The sequence below is a fragment of the Balaenoptera ricei genome, chromosome 14, assembly GCF_028023285.1.
Source record: "Balaenoptera ricei isolate mBalRic1 chromosome 14, mBalRic1.hap2, whole genome shotgun sequence".
In the NCBI taxonomy this organism is placed as follows: Eukaryota; Metazoa; Chordata; class Mammalia; order Artiodactyla; family Balaenopteridae; genus Balaenoptera; species Balaenoptera ricei.
Window position 1 is genome coordinate 38001905 of NC_082652.1, and position 27286 is coordinate 38029190.

The following is a 27286-nucleotide window of genomic DNA, read 5'->3' on the forward strand; positions in this document are numbered from 1 at the left end:
TAAAGGTGAAGAAGACATGCCCCTTCTCTTAAGAAGCTCATAGTCTACTATGATGATTCTCCAAGTTTAGTGAACACGAAAATCAGCCAGGGAGCAACAGAAAACAGAAGCAACTGAGCTTCTCCCTGAAAGATTCTGATTCCAAGGCCTGAAGTGAAGCCCAACCTTCTGCACTTTATAAAAATGAGGTCGCAGTTGGATCACGGTGGAGTTGAGAGGATGTGAATAGTGGGATTGAAGGAAAGGGAGAAGCTTTAAGATGATGCTCGTATTCAAGCTTAGACAACTGGGTTGTGGGTTGTAGGAAATATAGAAAGGCACGTGCCTTGAAGAGGTGATTTGGTTTTAGAGAAACTGAGTTGGGATGCTTGTAGGATATCCGGGAAGAACTTGTCAGTAGGTAGGCAGATGGAAAGAAGGGCTTAGAGTCCAGGAGAAATGTCTAACAGGAGAGAGATTTGGGTGTCTTCAGCATATAGGTGAATGATACATATCAGTTTCTCCCCAACACACCTGAGTTAATAAAACTAACTCCTGCAAGCAGAAGTGACTCAGTTACTCTTAAATGTGGATGACAGGGATTAAATTGGAATATGAAGGAGGCCCAAGTGTGGTTTGAAAGGTTTTCCCTGAGGCTTTGTTACCTTTTTCACTCCCCAACTCCCAGTGGGAGGCAGTATGGCTGACACCTTGGAGGGTTTAGATGGCCACCCAAGGAGAGCTTGTGGAGGCTGAAGACAAGGTGGCAATGGATGAAATCCAAGTGCTTAGGGCAAGTGGAGAAAACAGGAACAGGAAAATGAAGGGAGAGAGAGATCATGGAAGTGAAGAGAGGCCTTTGCAGAAATAAATAAGTAAATGAATAAAAAAATGATGATCAGCAAGACAAACATGGCAGTGGGATAAAGTTGGTGGGAAAAAATCTGGAAGGAAAATCATGGATTTGGTAAGTTGGAGGTCCATGACAGCCACAAGAGCAATTTTTGTGGCGTCATGAGGCACCAGTCCGATTGCCTTGAGTTGGGTAGTAAATCAGAGGTCAAATGAAAGTGGCTTATTTCCAGGAAAATAGGATCCAAGGAACTTTATAAGATGGGGAGACCTGAGCTTATGTGGAAGTTTAGGGAGTGAGGACAAGGTTTGAAGATTTAAGAAAGGGCACAAATTACAACATGTGATCTAGGAAGATTTACTTCATTTACTTATTCATACATGTTTGTCTGTGGTTCTGCATTGAACAGGATCCACATGGTCCCCGCCTTCATAGAGCTGTAGCCAGTGGAAATTCACACAGTTGACGAGTAACTATTCCACAAGAGAGTGTGGAATGCAGTTTGCTATGGAGGCACCGGTTGGGTGGGTGGGGGACTCTAAACTAGTTTAGGTGTCAGGAAGAGGGAGGTTAAGCTGAGGCCAGAAGCTTGAGCTAGGTAATGAAGATAGGCCTGGGAAAAAGTGCTTCAGGCAGGAATGGAATATTTGAAGGCTAAGAGGTGATAGAGAAATGGAAAGTTAAAAAAAAAAAAAAAAAAAAAGGTAGGGGCTAAAGTATAGAGCCCAGAGGGGAGTATGGGCTGAAGCCAGAGGGATAAACACGGGTCCAGTCATAGAGATCCTTGTAAGCTGGGTCTGAGAACTTGAATTTAGCCTGAGGACAATGTCAAACCATTGAACTTAAATTTTAAGTAGGAGAGTGGCATGATCAGGTTTGCATTTTAGAAATATTTAGGCTCTACTGGTGTGGGTAGATTCAAGGCAGTGAGATTGAAGTCAGGGAGACCAGGTAGAGGGAGTGAGATCAAGTATATGAGTAGATTAATTGTGGAGGTGGGAGAGGAGGAGATAAAGGTGTTTATGATAGCAAAAATTGGATGCATATGGAAAAGGAGGTTGAGGGCTTTCATACCTGATAAGGTGGGTGGTGAGGGGGCAACACCTGGAGGGTGATTGCAGAATTCCAGATGGGCTATCGCGGTCTCCACATGGGGAATGCGGGGGAGACGGAGAGAAGTGGACTATGAGATATATTTTGCAGGTAGAAGCAGAGCTTGTTGAGGATGTAGGGTAGAGGGGAAGGGAGGAGGCAAGGGTGACTGGGCTTTTTCATCAGTAAAAAGACACTACTAGCACAGGGCTGGTGTGAGGATGAAGTGAGAGGATGCCTTCTCTACGGTTATAAAGGTAACATGAACGCAGGGCACAGCTGCTGCTCCTGGAGCGGGGAGACTTGAGTACGAGCTCCCGCCCTGCAGCCCATCTCCCCTGAGGAGTGCAAGGCATCTTCACTGGTGTCCTTTCCAACCACACCATCCTCCTCTTCTGGGCCTTTCTCTCCTCTCCCTGAGCCCCAACTCAACTCCTCCCAGAGCTCTTGACCAGAGAAATCTTGGTCAGCTGATGATCTTCACGTGACCACAACCTTCAGCCCCTGTATCCTCCAGAGTGGGGCTCAGAGGAGGCGCCAGGCCGGGGACTTTTGTGACCCACCTGCAGGGGCTCAATCAGCTCTTGGTGCTGAAGGTGGTGGGGCTGGAGGGAGGACGCATGTTCCAGAAGCCCTGTCCTCTAAAGAGTTGCTGAGCTTGTTTTCTCATCACCTGGTCTGTGAGTCTAGCCCATTGTAGCTAACAGGTTTTTGTGGGACTTTTTTCCAACCTTATAATTCTTCTGTTAGGTTTTGCATGTGTGTGTGTGTGTGTGTGTGTGTGTGTGTGTGTGTTAAAATACACGTAACATAAACCTTATCATCCTAACGCTAAGTGTGCAGTTCAGTGGCATTAAGTACATTCAGATCATTGCACAACCATCACCACCATCCATCTCCAGAACTGTTATCATCTTGCAACACAAACTCTGTCCCCACTAAACAGCTACTCTCCATTCCCTCCCTGCTCCACCTGGAAACCACCATTCTACTGTCTGTCTCTGTGATTTGACTACTCTAGGTACCTCATATGGGTGGAATTATACAGTATTTGTCCTTTTGTGACTGGCTTATTTCACTTAGCATAATGCCTTCAAGGTTCAACCATGCTGTAGCATGTGTCAGAATTTCCTTCCTTTTTAAGGCTGAAAAATATTCCATTGTCAGCATGGGCTGCCTTTATTTTGTCCATTCATCTGTTAATGGACACTTTGGTTGTTTCCACCTTTTGGCAATTGTGAATAATGCTGCAATGAACATGGGTGTACAAATATATCTATTTGAGTCTCTGCTTTTGATCCTTTTGGGTATCTATCCAGAAGAAGTATTGCTGGATCATATGGTAATTCTATGTCTAATTTTTTGAGAAACCACTATGCTGTTTTCCATAGTGGCTGCATCAGTTTACATTCCAACTACCAATGCACAAGTGTTCTAATTTCTCCACATCTTTGTCAAAACTTGTTATTTTCTGTTTTTTGAAAAGTTTTTATATTTATAATAGTCATCCTAGTGAGTATGAAGTGGTATCTCATTGTAGTTTTTTTTGTTTTGTTTTGGCCATGCTGTGTGACATGCGGGATCTTAGTTCCCCAACCAGGGATCGAACCTACTCCCCCTGCAGTGGAAGCGTGGAGTCTTAACCACTGGGCCTCCAGAGAAGTCCCTCTCATTGTAGTTTTGATCTGCATTTCCCTAATGATTAGTGATGTTGAACATCTTTCCATATGCTTATTGGCCATTTGTATATCATCTTTGAAGAAATATCTATTTGAGTTCTTTGCCCAATTTTTAAATTGGGTTATTTGTTTTCTTGTTGTTGAGTTGTAGGAGTTCTTTACAGATTCTGGATGTCAACCCTTATCAGATATATGGCTTACAAACATTTTCTCCTGCTCTGTGGGTTGCCTTTTCACTCTGTTGATAGTGTCTTTGATGCACAAAAGTTTTGAATTTTGATGAAATCCAATTTATTATTTTTTTCTTTTGTTGACTGTTTTTGGTGTCACAGCTATAATTTAGGTATTTTAGATGATTTTCTTCAATTCAAATATTGGGGCCAAAATTCTCTCCATTTTTCAGTTGGAGAAACTATTATGCAAAGAAACTGATGGGCTTATTCCATCCCAACATTAGTTAGTAAGCTCTGGGCTGAGAATCCATATTCTGGGCTCTTCAGGACTCTCGTTTGACGTGCAAAACAAGGCAGGTACCTTGGTGAGAGTTGGAGCAAATCTCTAGAGTAATCTTCAGGGACCCTATAGTTTCATCAAGCCCTAAAGTGAAAAAAAAAAAAAAATTGCCAGTTTTTGTCTTTTTCTTTGCCAGTCATGTATAAGTTTCCCCCTAACGTTCTAAATAGAAAGCTTCTGGAATGGAGAGTCTGTGAAATATTTTAGAATGTATTCATTTCTGGGCACCGACTTTTACTAGAGCAAAGAGTTCCCTGTTTAGAATGAATCAATGGGCTGGTTACACTGTGTTACCAAGTCCTCAGGAGAGGAAATCTGAAAAGCTGAAACCACTGCCCGTGCCAGAATTGTATGGCTTTTGGTATGCTAACAAGAGCGCAAGTAATCTGTCATTTCACCATTGTGGAAGAAAGTTCCTCCGCAGCGCCCCCCCGCCCCGCCCCCCACCAGCTCCACTCACCACTTAGGTTCTGCAGTAAAGCTATAAAGCAATGGGTCTGCTTAGGAGGGTTTCTGAAAAGAAAGATAAACACTGTGGGGCAACAGGATGGGCCACAATGAAAGGAACTCATTATGAATCTGCTCAACAGTCCAGCCTCCTTTCCTAGTAAAACTGGAGTCAACCTGATCGTTTCAGGGGCGGTGGGTAGAAAGGGGACTTTTCCAACCCAGGGGAGTGTGGTGGGTTTTTTAGTCTCTGTCTCTCTCTTCTTGAAGGTCCAAGAGTTGTAATCCTGCTCCGAGTTCTGCAGGGAGATCATCTAATGGTGACTTCGAACTTAGCGACAGCTCTCCCCGGGTGGCAGTGAGCACTGTCCCTTGTGTCCCTTCGGGGCATCAACAAGCGCACTTGGAAACTTTGAGCCTCGGGGAAGTGCTCGCCCCGTTTGATCCTCTAACCCTCCGTGCCCAGAGCCCTTTGGAGAAGGGACGAGCTAACTCCGCCGTCCCCGTGACGCTGCTGCTCCCAGCCCTCTCACCCCACACTCTAGGTAGTCAGGGGTCTAGAAACAAGCCCAGCGGCCGCACGTTCCGTGCACCCCGAGGGTGAGCACTTGACCACCCTCGGGAGCCGCTTTCCTCCGACTTCTTCCCGCTTCTGGTCAAACGGGAAAAAGAGAGAACTGGGGGAGCGCGGGCGAGCGACGGCGCGGCGAGGAAGCGGCGGGGCCCAGGCGAGCGCCGGCCTGCGGGCGGGCGGGGCGGGCGCGGGAGGGCGCGAGGGGGGCGTGGGCGCGGCGGCCCGCGCGCCCCGGCGGCCGGGCCAGGGGGAGGGGCGCTGGCGGGAGCGGCGCCTCCCGCCCGGGGTGAGCGGCGCGCGCGGCGGCCCCGCGGCACAGAGGGCCAAGCGGGGAGGGAGGGCTGGAGCGCAGACGGCCGACGCGCGGCGCAGCTGCCATGGGCGCTCACTGACCCGCTGCTCAGCGCGAACTTCCTCGGCGGCGCGGAGCTCCCCGGCTGGCTGTGCGTCTCCTCGGCCACCATGAAAGGTAGGGCGGGCTTCGGGGAGCGCGTGAGGGGGCGAGGTGCATCCGGCGCGGACTTTCTCTGCTTGGAGCCCCGGGGGACACCCGGTGCTTGGTTCGTGCGCGCACCCTGGGGGCGCCCCCGGCTCCGGAGTCGGGTACCGCCGGAGACCTAGAGTTTGGGGTTTTGAAGCGTGTGCGTATTCCGCTCCCCATCCTGTCTCTACAAAGTAGTTTGAAGCCCCAAATTATTGTTTACGGGTTCCAGTTCCCAACTTTTTAATTGAAAAAATATGCCCAGGAGAGTGGAGGCATCACCATTCCCCCCCCAACCCCCAGTCGGTTCTCCGCTCTGGAGCACTCCCCCCTCTCCCCAGCGTCCTCTCCCTCCCCGATGTTGCTGTTTCCCCGTCCAAGAAGTCGATGGGCTGCTGGCCGGGGGTTTTCTCTGGGACTCGGGGATGTTCTCGGTGCGCCCTCCCCACATCTGGCAATGATTAGGTGCCCGCGGAGTTCAGCTGTCTTGGGAAGTGCGTTTGGCATCTTTCTCCATCAGACCCACTGACTGGAAAATAACTGTCCTGGGTTCCGCGTCCCTTCCATGTGCCCGCCTGCAGAGTTGTGCCCACGTGTGTTCAGGGGTGACACAGTCCCCCGGGCGGTATCCTCTGCAGGCCGGTTTAGGGAAGTGTCAGATGTTATCGTACCTTTAAACGGAATCGCGAGGAGAAGGGCTTCTCAGGGCAGCCTTGTGTTTAGTAGAAACCCGAAGATTTGTCAGCAGAATCCAGATTTATATGTGAGATAAATAATTACAGCGGAGGCATCCAAGGGAGCCATTTGGAGATGGGCCGGCGTGGTGTTTACACAAGACTGGAGACCTGGTTTTGCGTTAGGATAACACATTTCTGTCCCCGCGCGGGCCGGACTCGAGTGAGGGGGCTGGGTGCGAAATGCCATCTGACCGCGGGGACCGAGTTTCCAGTCGCCCAAGACGACGCGATGCGACCGCTTTGACTTGCAAGCGTTGCTGACCGAGGCGGGCGCCCCGGGAGCCCCACAGACTTGGAAAGTAACTTTTGGCTCTAGGTTTCTCTGAAACGGAGTTCACGCTGAACACTCCGGAGCGGTAATGCCAGTTAGCTCTCCTTCCAAGGGAGTTCTGTGTCCTCCTTTGGAGACCCAGGGTAGGGACAGAACACCAGGTGGAATGGGGCCCGCCCCAGGGCCAGAGAAACAAAAGACAGGATACTACTCTCTGGCTAGAGAATTTCAAAAGGCAGTGGTGTGTGTTCCTTCTCTCTCCATCTCGGTTTCTCTTCTCTCAGTTACATTCTAGGAAAGGAGCACTTTCCTTAGCACTGATTGAAGGATCCTCCCAGAAAGGAAAGAGTTCACGCGGCTTAACTTTACTCTGGGGCTCAGTTACCATCATTTTAGCCAGTTAATCTTCTCATTGCTGGTCACTGAGGCCAGAAGGTTTTGAACTCTCAGAAAGATAAGCCAGCTACTCATTTCATCAGCTCCCATGTGTGTTCCGAAACTCTGAAAATCTTGTTATGCTTTTGACTGGGTCAATGACTGTTACTACAGTTTGGGTATTTTTCCAGTGTTAATTCAAATCTGCAGAGGAAGACACACCTACAAGTTCTAAACATATTTTTTGCGTGTGTGTGAGATTTACACTGCATTCTAGACCAGCTTGCAGACCCCCTGGAGAAGGCTCATTGCTTACTCTCTGTGGTCTGGGCACTGCTTCAAAGGCCCCTCTTACCTTCTGCCCCAGTGGGAATGGGGAGCTGAGGGACTGAATCCCTGGGTAGACTAGTCACTTTGAAGGCCTCTTTTAAAACAAAATATTCTGTGAGAGGTTTGCTTACCAACTATTGCCATGTAATTTGCATTTATTTGTCTGGTTTGTGAGATGCGGAAGGGGGGGAGCAGTAATACTTCTTTAGTACCTACTAAGTGCCAGCCCCTGTGCTCCACTCTCTATAAGCCCTCCATCAGTGAACCCTCTCAACAACCCTGTGAGGTAGGTATTTTGACCCCTACATTATAGGTGTGGAAAAGGAGTCTAGAAGAAATAGAAACCAGCCAAGGAGGATGGTAGGCATCTAAAGACAAGCTTTGCCAGTTTCCCTGTGAGGCTTGGAGAGACCTTGAGACCAGATCCGATAATCTCTGGACTAGAAGAAAAGTGAATCTCAGGCAATTAAGCAGCCAAGTTACTCAAAGTTGGTGCAGCAGCCAGGAAGGGGTGGAACCAAGAAATTGGACACAAGACTTTTGAAGCCAAGCAGAGTATGCTTTTAGCCAAAAAAGGAAAGCTGCCTTTACCAAGTAGAATTATTTTGATGATTTGCCATAGGTAACCAACACAGAGTCTTCCTTGGGTTCGTGATTATGTCGTATAGCTATTAACTCATTATGTTTAAGCCAACATTTCATTAGAATTTGATTTCCCTAAATAATAGAAGTCAGTGACAAGCCTTGCAAATGCTTAAAATTAAGGTATTAACCTAAAACATTCTTTAGCCAAATAGAAAATTAGTGGACATCTTAGAAGTTACAGAAGTTTATCTGCCAAAGCAGAAATTCAGCTACTATGCAAGACAAATACGTTTTCAGGGTGCCTATTTGCCTTTCTAATTCTGATGTTTAAACCTGGGATATAGCCTTTGTAAAAACCCAGGCCTTTGTAGTCTAATTCCAGGTCTGCCATGAGCCACAGCGCCACCTATCTGTTGCGTTCAGCAAATCTCTGTCTCTGTTCTATTTCCTCCATCTCTGGAGTCACAAGTACCAAAATAATGACATCATTATATATTTTCCAGAAGAAAATTACTTGCCTTGTTGCTGCAATACTTGAAGTGTTCCAAACTGATTAAAACATGAAGCTGGTTTTAATTTATTTCTAATTACATTTTCAATTAGCTGTACTGCACCATAAATTTCATGGTTTTTAATAAATATTCACATCCTTTATGAAGGAATCTGACTCCTCTAGAGTTAGGTGTGTCATTAAGAAGTCACACTTCTAGTCCTGGAAGTTGGGAATATTGGTGAGTTTTAATACAGCAGCACTTGTTACCTAAGAGACGGCCGGAAACAACCACGGGACCACAGTGGTTCAAACCACTGTTCTAATTTAACACAGGGAGGAGGTTGGTGCCATCAAAACATAGTGTCCAGCTGCTTATTTTTGTGCTTTTGTGTGTAAACATTTCTGAAATGCTGTCTGGCAATAATACCTTTAAAATGCACTAGTAAGCAGTATACTTCTCCTACTGCCTGTTGTTTTCCCAGACCCATGGTCTCTTTGCTTTCCCAGTGTCTAAGATTTCTTGTCCTTAACTGGGATAAGCAGGCACGCATGTAAGGGCTGACTGCATTTAGCATTGAAAGAATCATGTTTTCTGCAGGGAAATGGAAACAAAGTGAGACCTTTTTCCTTTCACTGATTGGGAATTGGGGCTGCCCTTCCTCTGGAAGACAAATTTGCAATCCAATTACACTTTTGACTGTTAGTTTGAAGATGCTTGACATTCTTAATCTGAGGTTTAATTATTGCTAAGTATAGATCTTCCCTGTGGTCTCCTATGCAATTTTCCAAGATTGTTCCCATCCCCTTAGCACTCCTCCCCCCCCCCCCCCCCCACCGTGTGGCTTATCCAGCAATAATGGTGTGGATGGGAAAAGTTGGAGTATGATAGCTTTAAAGCTATAGCATAACTAGGTGTCTAATTTTCTGAATTAATGCTTATTCTCATTAAAACATTATTTCAAAACTGTTGATGTAGCTGCTGCCAAAGTAAGTTAAATGGCCTTTGAAGAATTAGTTTTCAAATGGTAAAATAGACATTTAAATTTTGTGATAGAAAAAGTCTGTTTTGCCTCGGGTAAACCCAGTACGTGAGTGATCTCTCAGGGGGACAGTTTGGTCCACATGTCTCCGTGTGATGGGAAAAAGAGGTCAGGTGCTAGGAGAGGAGCCCAGAGTGGGCAGAGGACAGCCTTCCTGCTTTTGGGGGCAAATCAGAGTGAAAAGAATCAGGCAGTTGTGGGCCAGGGGACAGTGTTCTAGGTAATCAAAGTGATCATCTGTGAAAAAAGTCTACCCGCACTGTGGGGTTGGCTCTACCAGGCTGGTCCTGCCTTTTCATCTTCTGCTCCTATGCCATTCCGAAGGCACAGGCTCTCTCAGCTTCTGGAATTCCTGACTGTGGCCTGGAGGCAGGGAACAGTGTTGTGAGTTGGAAGATAAAAGCCAGGGACAAGTTAATCTGTACTGTGGTTAGTGCTGCAAACAACTTCTTAGGCATGACTGATGGGCCATTTAATATCCCCACTTACTATTTTTCCCTTTAGTAATAGCTAACATTTATTGAGCACCTGCCATGCCAGACATTATTTTTTTCTTCATTTTACAGTTAAGAAATCTTAGACTCAGAGAGGCTGAGTTACTTGTCTCAGGGCACTAAGCTAGTCAGTGGGGAAATTAGTATGCAAATTCGGACAGTCTGACTCCAGAATCCACATGTAACACCTCTAATTTAGGCTCCCTCCTAGCCACACCCTAATGTTTCATTCAATCAACCCAGCTTTGTTAAGTACCTACTGTGTGCCACGATCCATAGATACTGAGTGAGCAAGGTAGAAAAGGTCCTACTGTCTGGGCTTAGACTTTAATAACCTGGCATCAAAGGTCTGAAGAAATTGCTGTGCTCTTCAGCCAGTCACTGGAGGAGTCTCTCTAGGCTGGAGCTCCTGCAGAGATAAGGCGGATTCCAGGGTTGCTGCCTTTTGTAGAATTTATCTGCCGGGAGGTTTTCTTGTGATTGATTGAATGAGTGTGAATGGCTCCCTAAAGCCATGGACTCTGGAAACAGCCCCTGCATTGTTTTGCTGACAGGTTTGCTGTGAGACAATGAAACATTGTCAGAATTGCTTTTCAAGAACAGACTGTAACCACCAGTAGGTGATCAGTAATAATAATAATTTTAAAATAGTAGTGGTAGGAGTAGTAGTAAATAAACATCTTAAACAAGGGATAGGGAGATACTGACATTCTTCATAGAAAGTATTTTATTGTTCACTGTTGATAACACAGTTTCTAACCACACCAACAATCCAAAACTTGCAGCGGGTAACTTTTCAATCAAGCAGTGATTTGATTTCTTTTTAAGTGAATGATGTTTGAAGGGCCCAAACCAAAATAGTACCTTGAACAGGTCCTGCTGATTGCTTAAGGGACCTTCATAATTATATAGCAGTGAAAGGAGAAATTAGTAATCCAATTTAAAATTCCAAAGAGATCCTAGGAGCTTTCTTAACCCCTGAATTTATCACAAATAGTCAATCAATACTGTTAAAAAATATGAAGGAAATATGTTTTTCAGCATGGGAGGAGATTTAAACATTTATTTATTTATTGGACTTGGATATATTAAATATGACTCCTTTATACTTCCTGAGTCATTTGAGATTATAACCTTGTATCACGTGAAGTCATATGCACTTGCCTAAGAGGTTGGACATTTGACATTTCTGTGTGAAAAAACTAACTTGTCATTGGTTTGTGGAAATAGATGCACTTCTTTGGGCGTAAGTCACTTCCTTGTGACATAGAAATGTTTGGAAACTAGCTGATGTATATATATATATATATATATATATATATATATATATATATATATATAAAACATTTTATTATTCAAAGCCAAAATAATCCAAATTTATAGTTAATAATATATACTTTAAAATGTAACCATTTCATAAAATGTAATTATATGTAGTGTTCCCAGGAGTTGAACCTGACAATTTTAGTGTGGTGAAAAGTGTGGGCTCTGAAATCAGAGGGCCTGGTGACCACATGCAAACTACTTAACCTCCTGGGGCCCCCAGTGTCCTCATCTGTCAAATGGGGGAACTACCGGATGCCTTTTTTTTGGTTTTATTTTTGTTTTGTTGGTTTGTTTTGAGGATTAAGTAGGTTAGTATAGATCAGTTGTTTAGAATGGTGTCTAGCACCTAAGGAGAACTCAAGACATTTTAGGTGTTAGAATACTGTTTAGTTATAACCTGCTGCTTCCTCCAGGCAGAACGTAATTGGCAATTATGAACCATCTTATGTTAAGTTAATCAAGTGATACAGTTTCTACCACGAAGAAAAAAGTTCAAAAAAGTTCGGTTTTGAAATGAAAGTAATTTTCAAATTACAAATGTGTGGTACAAAGACCTGGGGGATGGGAGAAAACTGTGCTCTTTATGGGAAACAGTTTTACTATTGGTCCATCTCCAGCTGCCATCACTCGTGTTATTGTCATGTAGTCAGAAATCAGCCCTACTGAAAATGCATGGACCATATTTACAGTGAAGTTTGTAACTATAGTGAAAATGGTACCATTTTCTCATTTGTTATGATCATGCTAGGAAATTAGAAAATATATGTAAATACCTTTAATTTACCTAGGAGCACTAATTTTCCTGGAGCACTATTGTTCAGGTACCTACTGATGGTGACATAATGTTTTTAAAGATTTGTATCTCAAATCCAGCGTCCAGTTTTGTCCAGTAAGGATATGACATCAAAGAGTCAAAACATAAAACAAATTTATCTGTAAATAAGTCTTAGGACAGATGTATGTGTATGTATGTGTTTTTAACCGTATGACATCATGTCTATTTCACTGGTGATGTTAATTTTCTATTAAGCTGTCATGTTTCTATTTTATTTATTATTTAAAATTAGGCCATCAAGTCCTAACTAGCTTTCACTTATTCTTTATGTAGTATATTATTTAAATATATTCAAATATTCTTTATATTAAATATAGTTAAATATTCTTCATTTAGAATGTTATTGAAATATAGTCAGATATTTAGTATGTACATAGCCCCTGTCCTCGAGGAGCTTGTAGTCTGATGGGCAGGGTAAGACTTATGCATAAACAATTGGCATTAAAGATAGAAGGTGAAAAGTGCCTTATTTGAGGTTCAGATAAATGCTGCTGTAGGACACAGGAGGAGATGGCTGAGGACAGGGATATTTTCCTTTGGAGGGGAGATTCAAGCTGATTCGTTATCTCAAATTATATTTCATGTTTCAGGTTACATTGCTCTAATAGTAATTAGAGGCAAATGGTGCATCAGGGCCACCCTGAAACCTTCAAGTAGGACATTTCGATGTGGGAGATGAGAGAGAATCAAATACAAAGTTTTCTAGAACTTTGTCTCCTAAGCTCAGTTTTGGTCCATCATTCATAATTAATTATAGTATGTTACTTTGGTATAATTGTTTGGATAACCTAAACATAAAGTTAAATGATTTCAGAACAAAACAGATATATCAGTTTTTGTTTTGTTTGGTTTGGTTTTTAAACAGAGACTACTTATTTTGTGTGTGTGTCTCCAGAGAAATGGACGGCATTAGTTTTTCTTGCCAAATGACCCATGCAGTTGACACCTTTCCACGGTCCTTATAAAATGTGGGGCAGGGATTCAAGTCCTCATCCTGACTCTACTTGACCAAGGTGATTAGATGAGAAGGTCCCTCATAAGAGAAGGGGAGACATGTCACCTCCCCTGTAGTTACTGTGAATGATAGATGTGGGGGTCAACATTTTGAGTCTCATATTTATTTACTTTTTAAGTTGTTGAAATGGGCCTGCTGGAGGAAATCTGGTTTAGCCTCCACTACCAATTTAGTGGTAAAAGTTACCAAAAAAAATCCCTTCAATTTTGTTGAACGATAAAGGAAGGAAAAGAGTATCGTATCTCCTTATCAGAAAAGCAAGTTTTTGAAAAGCATCAGAGTTACAAGTTGTGCCAGAAATTGGAGTCACTTTATGTCTTTACAATTTTGACTTAAAAAAAAACACCCCTATACCATTGAACCGAAAAAGGGATCCTATTGCTGTAAAACATAAAATTCAGAAAGCAGCTGAGTAATCAAAATAAATGTCTTGTACTATTTGGAATAACCTACAAGTATTTTTAGCAGCCTGTGGGACCGCACTGTTTTGTTCTAGCGGTGATGACGCTACAGGAGCCGGGGCTGCATCAGGGTGGAGACAGTACAGAGTGGACAGCAGTGCTGAGCCCGGCTGGAAAGAGAAGTTTAAATTCAGCCTCGCCTCTGTCCACGGTCCTTCAGCCTGGCTCCTAAAAGCGCCGGAACTTGTTCTGATCGGTGTGACATTTGTTAGAACCTACTCTGTGCCAGCTAGTGAAGGCTGCGAGTCCACACCTTCTGGGCTGTCGCTCTAGGGTGAACTCCGCTCGCCGGCTCTTTGGAGCAGGGGACCTTTTCTGGTGGTCAGCATCCACTGGACCCGAGCACTTTTCTTTTTGTCTACCTGACTTTTATCTCCCCTACACATTCCCTTGTTTTGTTTGCTTGACTTTAGTTCTTATTTTTATCAACGTTAGAGATGCGCATAGTTTAAAGAGTCAAAGAATATCACATTTATTATGAAAAACAGCAATTTCCTGCCCAACCCACTTCATTTCATCGCTTTCCAGTCCCCAGAGGCAACCTCCTGAGAACATTTTTTGCATTTTCTTTTGGCATTGACTGTTCTTTCAGTTCTCTACCTAGAACACACCATCCCCAAACCCTGTAGCTTCAAACAACAGATGTTTATTTGTTCATGACCCTGCGATTCAGGCTGAGCTTGGCGGGGATGGCTGGTTTCTGCTTCCCGAGGTGTTGGCCAGGCTGGTCAGCCTCGCTCCATGGCTGGAACATCAACGGGGTGGCTGGAAGGGCCCAGGGCTGGCCGCGCTCTCCCCTTTCCTTTAGAGTCTCTCATCCCCCAGGGATCCTCTCTCCTCAGGTGGCCTCTGGTCCAGCAGGGTACCTGGACATTTCCCATGGCAGCCAGCTGCCGAGGGGGTGAAAACAGAAGCTGAAAGGCAGAGGTCTTGGAGAAGACCTAGGCCCTGAGGTCACCCACTGCTACTTCTGGCAAATACCGTTGGCCACAGCAAGTCACAGGGTCCTCCCAGATTCAAAAGAGTGGAAATGGACTTGCACGTGGAGGGATGGAAAAATTGTTGGTGGCTCTTAACGCGGATGAGCTACTATGGCCCCATGTCCTTAAGTGACATGCTTTGGGCACTTTTTGTTTTTATTATTATTATTATTTTGGTTTTAGGCATTATATATTGACTTCCCTTTATAGCAGATGAGGATTTAGTTCTTTTACCCTTCACCTCCACCTGACAACCATCACGGACACCTCCTGTTACCCCCTATCATCCCAGTATAGTTATATCACAGTCTGGCCTAGATCAATATTCAGTGTTAATATTATTAAGACGATGTCAGTGCTGTTCACAGCTGACTTATATTTCTCTCTTGCATAACTGTGTTTCCTCTGGAATTGGTAATCCTCTTGTTATTTTGTTTGTTTAGCTTCCCATGTATGTTTACATCGACATTCACCCCCAAAGTCTCTTCCACTGTCCTCCATCTCTGTGCAGTGTGTTCAAACATAGTAGGTATTACCGCATTTTCATCTTCTTGAAGAAATCTTTCCTGGACTCTTCCGACCTACTCAGGGTTAGGGTTAAGGTTAGGTTAGGGTGCACACATGCAGGTGCACACACACACATATACGCACATACGTCTTTCTGGGTTTGTTCCTTATTTCAGTGGAATGCTTTCGCCAATGACTTCTCCAGAAGAGTGTGCATGAGAGGTACATTTCTGAGGAATCTGTAGGTCTGAAGAGGTCTTTATATTACCTACTCATTTAGTGGAGAGATTTCTCTGTTGGAAATAATATAGCTTTAGAATTTTGAAGGCACTGGTTTCTTCTCTTTTAGCTCCAGTTTTGCTGGTGAGACATGTGAAGCCATTCCTTTTTTAAAAAATTCTTGTAAGTAATCTTTTTTTTTTCTGTCCAGAAGCTTTTGAGTTTTCTCTTTGTCCACAGGGCTCTGAAGCTTTATGATGATGTGCCTCGGAGTGGATCTTCTTCCTTTCTTTGTGCTGGGAAGTGATGTGCCTTTTCATTCTGGAAACTCATATCCTTCAATCCTAGAAATACTATTACTTATTCCTCTGATGATTCTTTCCCTCTATTCTTTTCTCCTGGAACACCTGTTATTTGAATATTGGACCCACTTAATTGGTTGTCTAATATTTTTCTCATCTTTACTCTTTTCTATTTATTTGCCCTTTTTCTGCTTTCTGGAATATTTCAACTCTGTCTTCCAACTCTTCTATTAAGTTTTCATTTCTGTGATCATAGTTTTAATTTCCAAGAGTTCTTTCTTTTTCTCTGAGGGTTTCTTTTTTATTATAGCATTCTGTTCTTCTTTTATGGATACATTATCTTCTCTTATCTCTACAAGAATATTAATGGTAGGATATTTTATTTTATTTTTATCATTCTGCATAATGTGTATTTCCTCCAAATTGCTTTATCTGGTTTCTTTATTTTCATCTTTGTCTTTTCATGTTAGAGGATGTGTCACGTGTCTGGTGTCTCCTCATGTATAAGAGCAGAGTATTATAAACATTAATTAGAAGCTCCTTGTTTTGGTGGATTTTGTGACCTGTGACTATCACTCTAGGCTGATCTGGCTGGGCTGTTCCATTGGGGACCTCCTGGAATGAGAATCATTAGTTTATTTTTCTCTTAACCAGCCAGATTCCCCAGGAAGAACCTTCAGTCATTAGCCTGGAGGATACAGTCTGGTTGGCTGAGTGGGAGAAGAGGACTGAGTGTCTGAACATTTAGTATGAAAATTTCCCCCTTTTCCCCTGATTCCATTACAGTTCCCCTCATCTCAGCTGTTGCTGGTGTCCTCTGGAGGAGGACACCATTTGTGTTCTTTTGTTTTAATTTCTCTGAGTAATAAATCTTCCATCTTCTGCTGTGGTCAGGGAGGGACAGTCACCCAGCTCTGTGAAGGGCCTGGGAGGTCAAACTGCTTTATTTTTCATATCCCACACAGATCACCCATTTAAAGTGTGCAACTAAGAGGGTTTTATATATATATATATATATATATATATATATATATATATATTCACAAGTTTTGCAACCATCATTACAATCAAGTTTAGAACATTTTCATCACCCTCCCCCACCCCAAAAACCCATACCCATTAGCAGTCACTCCCCATTTCCCCCCAAAACTCGCAGCCCTAGGCTTTAACCTGCTTTCTGACTATGAACTGGCCTAATGTAGACATTTCATGTGAATGAAATCATACAAGATGTGATCTTTTGTGACTGGCTTCTTTCACTAGCATAATATTTTCAAGGTTCCTTCCTGTTGTAGCATGTATCAGTACTTCATTCCTTTTTATTGCTGAATAATATTATATTCACATTTTGTTTATCCCTTCCTCAATTCGTGGACATTTGGATTGTTCTACTTTTTTACTATTATGAATAATGCTGCTGTAAGCATTCATGTACAAGTTTTTGCATGGACATATGTTTTCATTTCTTTTGGGTATATACCTAGGATTAGAATTGTTGGCTCATATGGTATTCCTATGTTTAACCTTTTGAGGAACTGCCAGACTGTTTTCCAAAGTGGCTGCACCATTTTGCATTCCCACCAACAGCATATGAGGGTTCTGATTTCTCCATCTTCTTGCCAACACTAATTGTCTGTCTTTTTGATTATAGCAGTTGCTTCTTTTGTTAAAAATTTATTTATTTTATTTATTGATTTTTGGCTGTGTTGGGTCTTTGTTGCTGTGCGCGAGTTGTGGCGGGGGCTACTCTTTGTGGTGGTGTGCGGGCTTCTCACTGTGGTGGCTCCTCGTTGTGGAGCATGGGCTCTAGGCTTGCGGGCTTCAGTAGTTGTGGCTCATGGGCTCTAGAGTGCAGGCTCAGTAGTTGTGGCACATGGGCTTAATTGCTCCGTGGCATGTGGGATCTTCCTGGACCAGGGCTTGAACCCGTGTCCCCTGCATTGGCAGGCGGATTCTTAACCACTGTGCCACCAGGGAAGCCCTATAGCAGTTGCTTCTTAAACATATGTTCAACAAGTCCTCCTATTTTAGCCTCACCTTTATTCTCCTTTCAGAGTGGCCTGTGTCCCAAATTCCTTAGCCTTTTCAGGATTCTGGGGTAAAAATCATCACTTCTCAGCCTTCTCTTCTGCTAGCACAGAGTTCAGTTTCCTGGGTCTGTGAGGTCAGCAACCACCATGGTGTGAAACTTGAGGGTCCGCCAGACCTGGGTCTTAGTGTTGGTCTGGCTGCTCACAAGTCGTGGGACCTTGGATCAAATTACGTGACTTCTCTGAGCCTCAGATTTCTCACCTATAAAACAGAGAAACAACAAATGGGAAGTAACTGACATTCAGTAGATCTGAGTAAGTATCGGTTCTCTTCTCTTCCTCAAACATGGTGGATATGCAAAAAGAGAAAGAATTCCTTCAGGAATTCATCCGCTCATGGGAGAGAGAGACACATGTATAACTCTATAATCTACTTACTTTTTAACAACAATTACTGAATTTCTGTAGCATGGCATAAATGTGCTAGTTGCTGAGGGTACAATGTGATGTTTCCTGTCTTCCAAAGACTTTCCATCTGGTGAAGTCAAAACCAGAACTGGGTAAGCTGGGATGAAGTAAGAGAGTGGCATGGACATATATACACTACCAAATGTAAAATAGATAGCTAGTGGGAAGCAGCCGCATAGCACAGGGAGATCAGCTCGGTGCTTTGTGACCACCTATAGGGGTGGGATAGGGAGGGTGGGAGGGAGATGCAAGAGGGAGGGGATATGGGGATATATGTATACATATAGCTGATTCACTTTGTTATACAGTAGAAACTAACACACCATTGTAAAGCAATTATACTCCAATAAAGATGTTAAAAAAAACAACAACAAAAACAGAACTAGAATATAAGGCAGACGGAAGTAATTGCTGTCACACTGATACAAAGGGAGTGCAGGGGAAGGAGAGGTGAATTCTACCCACAGGGATATTGCACAACTTGGTCCACAGATTGATTGGAACATATTAATATGTATGACTCTCAACTCTCCAAGCCAACTAAACTAAACTTCACTTGAACTCGTGGTACTCTGAAATAGCTAAGCTCAAAGAATAAATCAGCAGCAGAATTCTGTTTTGCGTTCTCCATCACGAAACCTCTGGCCAGCGTGGCCCTGTGCCAGTTACCAAGGAAAGTAAAAAAATAAATAAAAATCGCATTTTGAAATAGGCAAGCAAAAGACAGTATAGTCCATAGGTATTACAACAAAAATGCTATAGTACAGCTGTGGCAGCCAGGAAAGTACGTGCCTGTAGACATAAATCTCCAATTAAACACGTTTTGTTATTTAGGATGTTAAGGTTACTTCTTCCCTGCAGACTAACTGATGTCAGAAGCAGGGATCAAGTTATGGCCACTGCAGAACTTAGAGGTCTTAAATCTTAACAAAATCCTTGCTCATGTTGGAGTGTAGCAGTTATGTGACGTAGATTGTGTCAGAGACAGATTTTGAAAAGTGGCAGGTTGCAAAGGTGACTGGATATCCTTGAGGGATAATATCCTTATTTGAGCCCATCACCTCTGCAGGCCCCTGGTACTATAAAGAAAATCCAGGATGCATTTAGCATGGGTCCACTCAGTGTGAGGAAAAGGTTTTGAGAACAAAGTATAACCTTGCACATAATATCAGGCTGTTTTTCTTCCTTAAACCCATCTGCCAGCCATGTGGGCCCTGTTGGAGTCTTTCACCCTCTCAAACTTTCAGGCATTGGGAACCGCTGACCTCTCCTCCTCTCTCCTGTGACTCTTGTAGTCTGATGTGGCTGTCCACACAGCCGCAAGCCCCATCAGCTCCTGCCCCTTTCTCTTTCTCCGTTCCTGAAATGTCTCACTGCATCACCAGCCTGAATCAGCTGTTTGCTAATCTGCACAGCTGGGGAATCTGGCCGGGGCTCTGGGGACACCTCCACTAATGGAATGTCTACTTGGCGTTACGTGCCCAACTCGACGCAACTTTTAAGGATGTGATAAGTCAACTCTTGAAAACATTGAGTGAAACAAAGTTGAACAATTTTTTTCTCTCTCTTTCAGCACATCCCTGAGTCTCTAATGGCTCCAAAGTTGCTATGAATTTCCAAGAAAGGGATATGGTAGGCAGTAACTCTCTTTTTCCCTCCAAAGAATAAACACTAGGAAAGATTAAGACGCTTCTCCATGATACCTTCCCTGATAATCCCAGTAAGACGTTCTCTGGGGTCCTTTGTACCCCTCATGTCTCATATGATTTAGTATCTAATTATAGAGTTGGATGAGACAGAGATTTGTATTCTTTTAGGAGCTGCTATAAGAATTTCTCATCCTCTTGGGGTGAGGGTTAAGAAGCAGGACATCCTCTTTGAGTCCTGTATTAGGGGTCGCCTGTAAAGCCTTTGTTTCAAAAAAAAAAACCTTTGTTTCTTCGAACCCCTAATGGGTTTGAGTAGGTTAATTTGGAGGCAGCACTGAATTGCTTTAATAACAAAAATATGAGACATTTGAAGTTCCCAGGGAAATTTCAGGAAGGAGAGAGGAGTCAGTCAGACTAAATGCTGCATGGGAAAAAGACCAGAGAGGAAAAAGAAAACAAACAAACAAACTAATGGTAGGTCTGCTGAAAAGAAGCTTTAGGGAGAACACTAATGTTTTAAGCTGTTTGCTACCGGGAGCACAGTGTAATCTGTTTTTTTGTCTCCACTGTGAGTTCTTCAGTGATGATGGTTCCTTGGCCCACAGCGTGTGCATGTGAGCAGATTCTTTTGCGGATGTGTCTCTGCAGCGGAGGGCCTGGAGCTGGCAGGGGAAGCTGACGTCTGGGTGGCATCGTTACCTATGTTCATGTCCCATCAACTCCACTGGTCTATAAACACCTGTTTATTGACTGAGTGAATAAATGAATGCATGGATTTCTAAGCAGAAGAAGCAGATAAGGGTTTCTCTTTAACTGAGACTAGACCGGACTTTGCAGGCATTAGTGGGAGAATTACTTAGGAAAGCCAGCACAGACTAGGGGCTTAATATGTATTTGTCGAACTAACTAATCACTGAGTCAGAGAGAAAAAGGTGCTGTTCTTTTGCTTGTAAGCACGTTCTTCCATCTAGAAAGAACTAAAGCTTTAATCCTTGCCAGAAGAAGACGACTTGAATCATGAAAACCTGGATTTCTAGATTCCAAGCAAGATCTCTTCGCTGTTCTCTGAATAAGGAAACATGGTAAAATACAAAGATTTCCGACTTCTCCATTGTCTTAGGAGTAGTTGTTCTCTCACACATGTCTTCATAACACTTCATAACAAACTAGTGTGCTGAGGTTCAGCACACTGTGTGGTAGATATCACACATCGTGGGTTTTTCCACATTTCAAGGTTCGGTTATAGCCAGGCCCTGTGTCCCATCTGTGGGCTGAAAAAGATGATCACAGAGGCTCTATTTCCTCCCTACATGTCTCTTTTCTTTGAAAGCCTGTCAGCTTCTTGAGGGAAGGAACCATGTCTCACTCATTTGTGTACCCCACTGCCTGGCAATCTCTGGTCCATAGTGAGCGCAGAGTCAGCACTTTTGAACTGAACTGCATGTGGGGGGAAAGCTGGGTGCAGGTGCAGTGATGGTGACCAACTCAAGAATAATTGGTTGGACAATAGCCAAGACACGGAAGCAACCTACGTGTCCACCGACAGATGAATGGATAAAGAAGATGTGGTACATGTATACAATGGAATATTACTCAGCCATAAAAAAGAGTGAAAGAATGCCATTTGCAGCAACATGGATGGACCTAGAGATTATCATACTAAGTGAAGTCAGTCAGACAGAGAAAGACAAACACCATATGATATCACTTAGACGTGGAATCTCAAATGTGACACAAATGAGCTTATTTATGAAACAGAAACAGGCTCACAGACATAGGAAACAGACTTATGGTTACCAAATGGGAAAGGGGGTGGGGAAGGGATAAATTAGGAGTTTGGGAGTAGCAGATACAAACTACTATATATAAAATAGATAAACAATAAGTTCCTACTGTGTAACACAGGGATATAGTCAATATCCTATAATAAACCATAATAGAAAAGAAAAAAAAAAGAAGAATTGGTTAGGTCTCCCTGGAAAGGCCTGGTCTTAACACTTTGACTTGTCATCAAAAGTATCCTTTAATTGCACACCCACACCTGGCAGATGTGTGAAATGACAAGTTCGTTATCAGTGTCATAGGAATTGCACCGTGTCCATGTGAGGGGGGGGATTTGGGCTTTTGGTAGAAAGCGTGGCTGACATAACATTGCCCTTGTTTCCAGTTCCCTACCTTTAGGAATTCCCAAGCAAGTCTGTCTTTTGAAATGCATTTACTGGGAAACCATCCGTCAGTCCCAGTTATCCAGTGGAAGGAGAGTGGGGAAGGATTTGGCCTGTCCTTGCAGGAGGCATGCTGGGCTCCTGAGATGCCACAGTTGGTGGAAGAGGTGACCCCAGAGCCTGGCATCTGCAAAGGAGGGCTTTAGGCTCAGTTACGTGAAGATAACTTGACCCTTTGGACAGTTGATTATTCAGTCATTCATTCACCCAAGTTTATTAAGCCTCCGCTCTTTGACAGGCACCATTCTAGGTACATGGGATTCATTCATGAAGTCAGACAGAAAAAAATTTCTGCTCACAGCATGCACGATGACACACACACACACATAAATGAGGATGATACCAGAGAGTAATATTTAAATAGGATGGTTTGACACAGAGTGGCTGGGTGGTGGTCCGGAAAGGCATCTCGAAGATACCATACCTCAGCTGAGACCTGAATTAGAAGGAGTCGCCTGAGGAACAGGAGGAAGAGCACTCCAGGCAGGGGGAACAGCCAGTGCAGGGACACTGTGGTCTTTCTCAGAAAGCGTGGTATGTTCCAGGAGCAGAAGAACAGCCACGTGAGGAGCGTGGTGGGCGAGGGGAGGGTGGAGCAGGTGGAGACTGCTGAACTTGAGTCCAGCACTGACCCTGCACTTCTGGCCTCACTGTGGTTAATGCTCTGTCTTTTCTTCTCCCGCAGACGACTTCGCAGAGGAGGAGGAGGTGCATTCCTTCGGTTACAAGCGGTTTGGTGAGTTCTAACAAAGCTCTGTTCCTTCTCTGTGCTTCATCTGGGATATGGTTACATGACCATGGCTGGACCTCTGACACACATGAACATGTGTGCCTCTGAGGCCCAATTTTGGTTGGAAATTGAGTTTCTGTATAACAGGTGGATGATTTCTCAGAGAATCTGAGGCTAGTGGGACAGGAGTTACGCCCAGGCATGGGGAAGTGATGGGATGCTTAGGGGGGTTGGCTGAATACAAACCTGATGGCTTAACAGGCAAAATATGGTGGGAAAGGTAAATCTGTGACAAGATAGGCATTTCTCTATTTTGAGATTTAGAAAACATCTTTTCCCTTTTTCCTCAGTCCCCATATTCATAACTTAGTGTCAGTGGAGAAATGAGAGGAAGACTTTTTTCAGGAACCCAGCTAGACACAGGTGCTCCAAGGTAGTCTGAACAGTGGCCCCTGAAGATATCCTCATCCTAATCCCTGGAACCTGAATGTTACCTTATATGGCATAAAGTGCTCTGCAGATGTGATCAAGTTAAGAGTTTGAGCAGGGGAGGTTATTCTGGGTTATCCGGGTGGGCTCTAAATGCAAGCACAATTGTCCTTATAAGAGGGAGGGAGAGGAAGATTTGACTGCTGAGAAAAGAGGGCAATGGGATGATGGGAACAGATATTGGAGTGATATGCTGTGCAGGTGGAGGAAGGGGCCACAAGCCAAGGGATACAGGTGGGCATTGGAAGCTGAAAAAGGCAAGGAAACATTTTCTGTTCAGAGAACTCTGGTGGGATTGCGGCCCCACCAACATCTTGATTTCAGCTGACTAAAGCTGATCTCAGACTTCTGGCCTCTCACACCGTAAGAGAAGAAATCTGTGTTCTTTTAAGCCACCCCGTTTGTGGTGATCTGTCCCAGCAGCCACAGGGAACTAATCCACGCTTCTCTGCCTACTCACGGATGCTCTTCTGTCCTTGACCACACTTCCCAGGATCTGCAGTTGGGCCTCAAACTGCCAGTGAAAACATTACAAAGTTCCAGAGACAGTTCAAGGGAACTGAGGTTTTTCTGTCCAGCCCGTTTCTGTGCCTTGGTCAGAGGAAATGAGGAATAGAGGATAGAGGAGAAAAGAATGAGAGTGTGTGTGTGTCTGAGAGAGAGAGAGAGAGAGAGAGAGAGAGAATATGAAAGGGAATAAATCTATTTCCTGTTGCTTAAAAAAAATCCTGGCTGGACCTTGATTAAATTTAACATCCCCCAGCTGCTCTGGCTCCCTCATTGCTTTAGCATTTTTCCTTCTGGATACACACTTCTGCATTTCTTTCTGGGACAAAAAATAGGGCTTTAAAGTGAGAATGCAGTGGCACGAAGCCCACGGCCCCTCCGTTCATGTGCTGGCAGAGAGGCTTCTGCCCACCATGCTCTCCCCTCCCCCATGCTACTGTTCTTTATCTGCACAATGACTTGTTTCTGCATTGGTACCATGTGTTATTCTGCTTTCCCATCGTGGGTTCACTGAAGGTTGTCATAAGAGTGAAGAGGAAACCAGACATTATAAAGGAAAGAAAAAATAAAGCAGAAATTAAAAGGCAGAAATAAAGAGGAAAATCAAACTTGTAAAGATAAGACAGAATAAATGTTGACGTGCCTGTGTATTTTGGAGATCAGCAGATTTCAAATCTCTACACAGAAATCGGTAGAAATATGAAGAACCAAGAGAAAAGAGTGACCTTGAGAGAAATTTTATTTAAAACTTCATGATCCTGTAACTAGCTAGATGGGCAGGGATTTGGTGGAAAACACAAAAACATAGTAAGTTGCTGAAAGGATTTAATTTATGGTGGTTAAATTGTGTGTGGAAACCATAAACTGATGACTCAGAGGGGAGACATGATAACAACGTACAAATATTGGAGAACCAGGGAGACGTGGAGAGAGTGATACCAAGTGGCACAAGTAGAAGAAGAGAGGAATGAAATTAAAAGAGAAACTTTGGAATGAGCTATGAGAGAGACATCCCGAGGCTGAGAATTCTTGGGTTCAGCTTTTAGGCACAGTGATGGATAGGGGTGGAGTAGAATTTTGGAAATGGAAGAGGCTTTGCGATGATTTATATCAGCCTTTACTTTTTTTAAAAAAATTAATTAATTAATTAATTAATTTTTGGCTGCGTCAGGTCTTCATTGCTGTGCGCGGGCTTTCTGTAGCTGTGGCGAGCGGGGTCTACTCTTCGTTGCGGTGTGCGGGCTCCTCATTGTGGTGGCTTCTCTTGTTGCGGAGCACGGGCTCTAGGCGCGCGGGCTTTAGTAGTTGTGGTACGCGGCCTCAGTAGTTGTGGCTTGCGGGCTCTAGAGCGCAGGCTCAATAGTTCTGGCACATGGGCTTAGTTGCTCTGCAGCATGTGGGATCTTTCCGGACCAGGGCTCGAACCCATGTCCCCTGCATTGGCAGGCGGATTCTTAACCGCTGTGCCACCAGGCAAGTCCCTCGGCCTTCACTTTTACAGATAAGGAAGGTGAGGCCCAGATAGATCAAGTCCTTGCTCAAGCAGGTTAGCCGGAGCTGGGTTGGATGCTGGGTCTTCTAACTCTCAGGCTAGCGTAATTTTGAGGAAGGGTCCAACAGTGAGATTGAGGTGACCTCTCAATTCCTGTGTCCTAGAAGTGTCCCTGCAGTTCTGGAATCTTAAAGTGGGCTTGACACCAGTCTGGCTCCACCAGGGAGACCTCATCACTTTCACAGGGCCTAGGACTCTGCACCTGGTTTTATAGAAGATAAATGGGTTTCTAGTTCCTAAGGTGTGGCCAAGGCTGGTCATTGAAAGCAGCAGGACCAAAGAACCCATTCCTTCAGGTATGATTCAACTTTAACCATTAAAGGAAGACAAAGTTGGTGAAAGGCGGTGAGTGGGAGGCATCCGGAGACCAGGCAGTCCTGTCGGCCCCGCCCCTACTTACTCCTGTGACTTGAGTCACTTCCACACTGTGGGCCTCAGTGCTGCATCTGCCCTGTGGGCAGAGTGACACCTGCCACGGTAGTAAGTCTACCTCACAAGCCTTTGGTGAGACTGAGAAGGATAGCAGATGGACCAGTGCTTCGAAGTTGCAGCACTGTGAAAACAAGGGTGGTGTAGCCACTTTCCTGAGATTTGAGGCTGTTACACTCTTCAGACGTCTTGGTCCAGCCTCTGCCAAATATCAAAATGCGACAGGTCTGAAATCTCATTCCTGAAGAGAGATATAAAGATAAACATGGTAATATCATTGGCTTTTATTTTTGCAAAATAGACTGGATAACATATAGGGGTTAGTTATTGTCTAATTTTAGGTATGTCTTGTTTGTGCAAATACAGTGGTCACAGCTTGAATTTAGGCTGCAGATGAACCAGGGATTAATTATTTGCAGGGCAAAGGGGCCACTATTTTAGCAAATTGTCTGGTAGCTTGTTTCCAAAGTTATTCATATATAGTTATTCAGAAACATATGATACATAAAGTCAAGGCTTGTTTACATAATAATACTGTCCTTTTTCAAATTCAGTATAATATTTAATAAAGAGCAAAATGGGTGATCATCTCCAGTAATCTAGTATGTGATGGTATTATTTTAAGATGGTCATCCCTTGTCTAGTCAAGAATTCATTGTTACATTTTGGTCTCAACCAAGGCTTCTATTTTTCTTCCATCTCTCTATATGTCCTGCTTGTTAGCCCCTTTCCCAAGGTTCTGGGCAGGTGTCTGGAGAAGAGATGAAGTTAAATCTGGTGGGTATGCACTTATCTGCTCCTCTGATGAAAGTTTTGATGAGGGTAAACTTTGAAAGGTTAAGGAAGTGAGCATTTTCAAATTTTCATCAGGCTCTGCAGGTCAGCGTTTCTTGGTCTCAGTGTGCAGAGCTGATTAATTTGGGATGTAACTATAGTTACAGTTTGGCAGAATTCATTCTCTGGAACATGGAGTACCAGTATATAAAGTTTTATTTTCTATGGATAAAATATGATGTATACTACAATGATATCTTTCTACTTATTTCCCAGTTACTGTTTTCTTCAAAAATATCACACATGGCTCTAGTATCCTTAATTATTATAGTTAGCAGAAAGGGAAAGAGAATTCATTCATATTCTACGGGACAAATATGAATTCATAAAATTTGGAATTTGCAATAAGTTGCTCCAAAAATGTCTTCTGAAATCTTCTGATTAGTCATGTGATTAACATGAGTGCATTCAAGTTAAAAAATTTTTTTTTCCATTAAAATGATAGAGTAGGAGGAAGGCAGAATGTCATTTCAGCTCCAAGGGATAAGTGCATCACAGTTCCAGAGAACGGGAGAAGTGTGGGAAGAAGGGTGACTTCCAGATCCTGCTTTTTAACCCACGGACAAATGATGGCAACAAATCCAGCTCACATTTGCTTATCACTTTTATCTTCCCAAAGGACATACTAATGTAGTTTTCATTCCCCACGACTCCATGAGGCCAACAGGCCAGGCGTCATCTTTCATATTTGATGGCTGCTTGTCATCTTTTCGGGAGGCAGTGGGGTGCAGTGGTTGGGTGTGTGGGTGCTGGAACCAGGTGGGTGGCTTTGGATGCAAGTTCCA

General features: G+C 43.7%; 1 protein-coding gene across 1 annotated transcript in view; it reads left to right on the plus strand.

Moving 5' to 3' along the window:
* Positions 1 to 5468: 5468 nt before the first annotated feature.
* COLEC12 (collectin subfamily member 12) overlaps positions 5469 to 27286 on the plus strand; it is a 192612-nt gene continuing 170794 nt past the window's right edge. The window contains exons 1-2 of the mRNA XM_059895426.1: positions 5469 to 5606; positions 22646 to 22696. Of these exons, the coding sequence (XP_059751409.1) occupies positions 5600 to 5606; positions 22646 to 22696 (58 nt within the window). The 5' untranslated portion in view covers positions 5469 to 5599. The remainder of the gene's footprint in view (positions 5607 to 22645; positions 22697 to 27286) is intronic.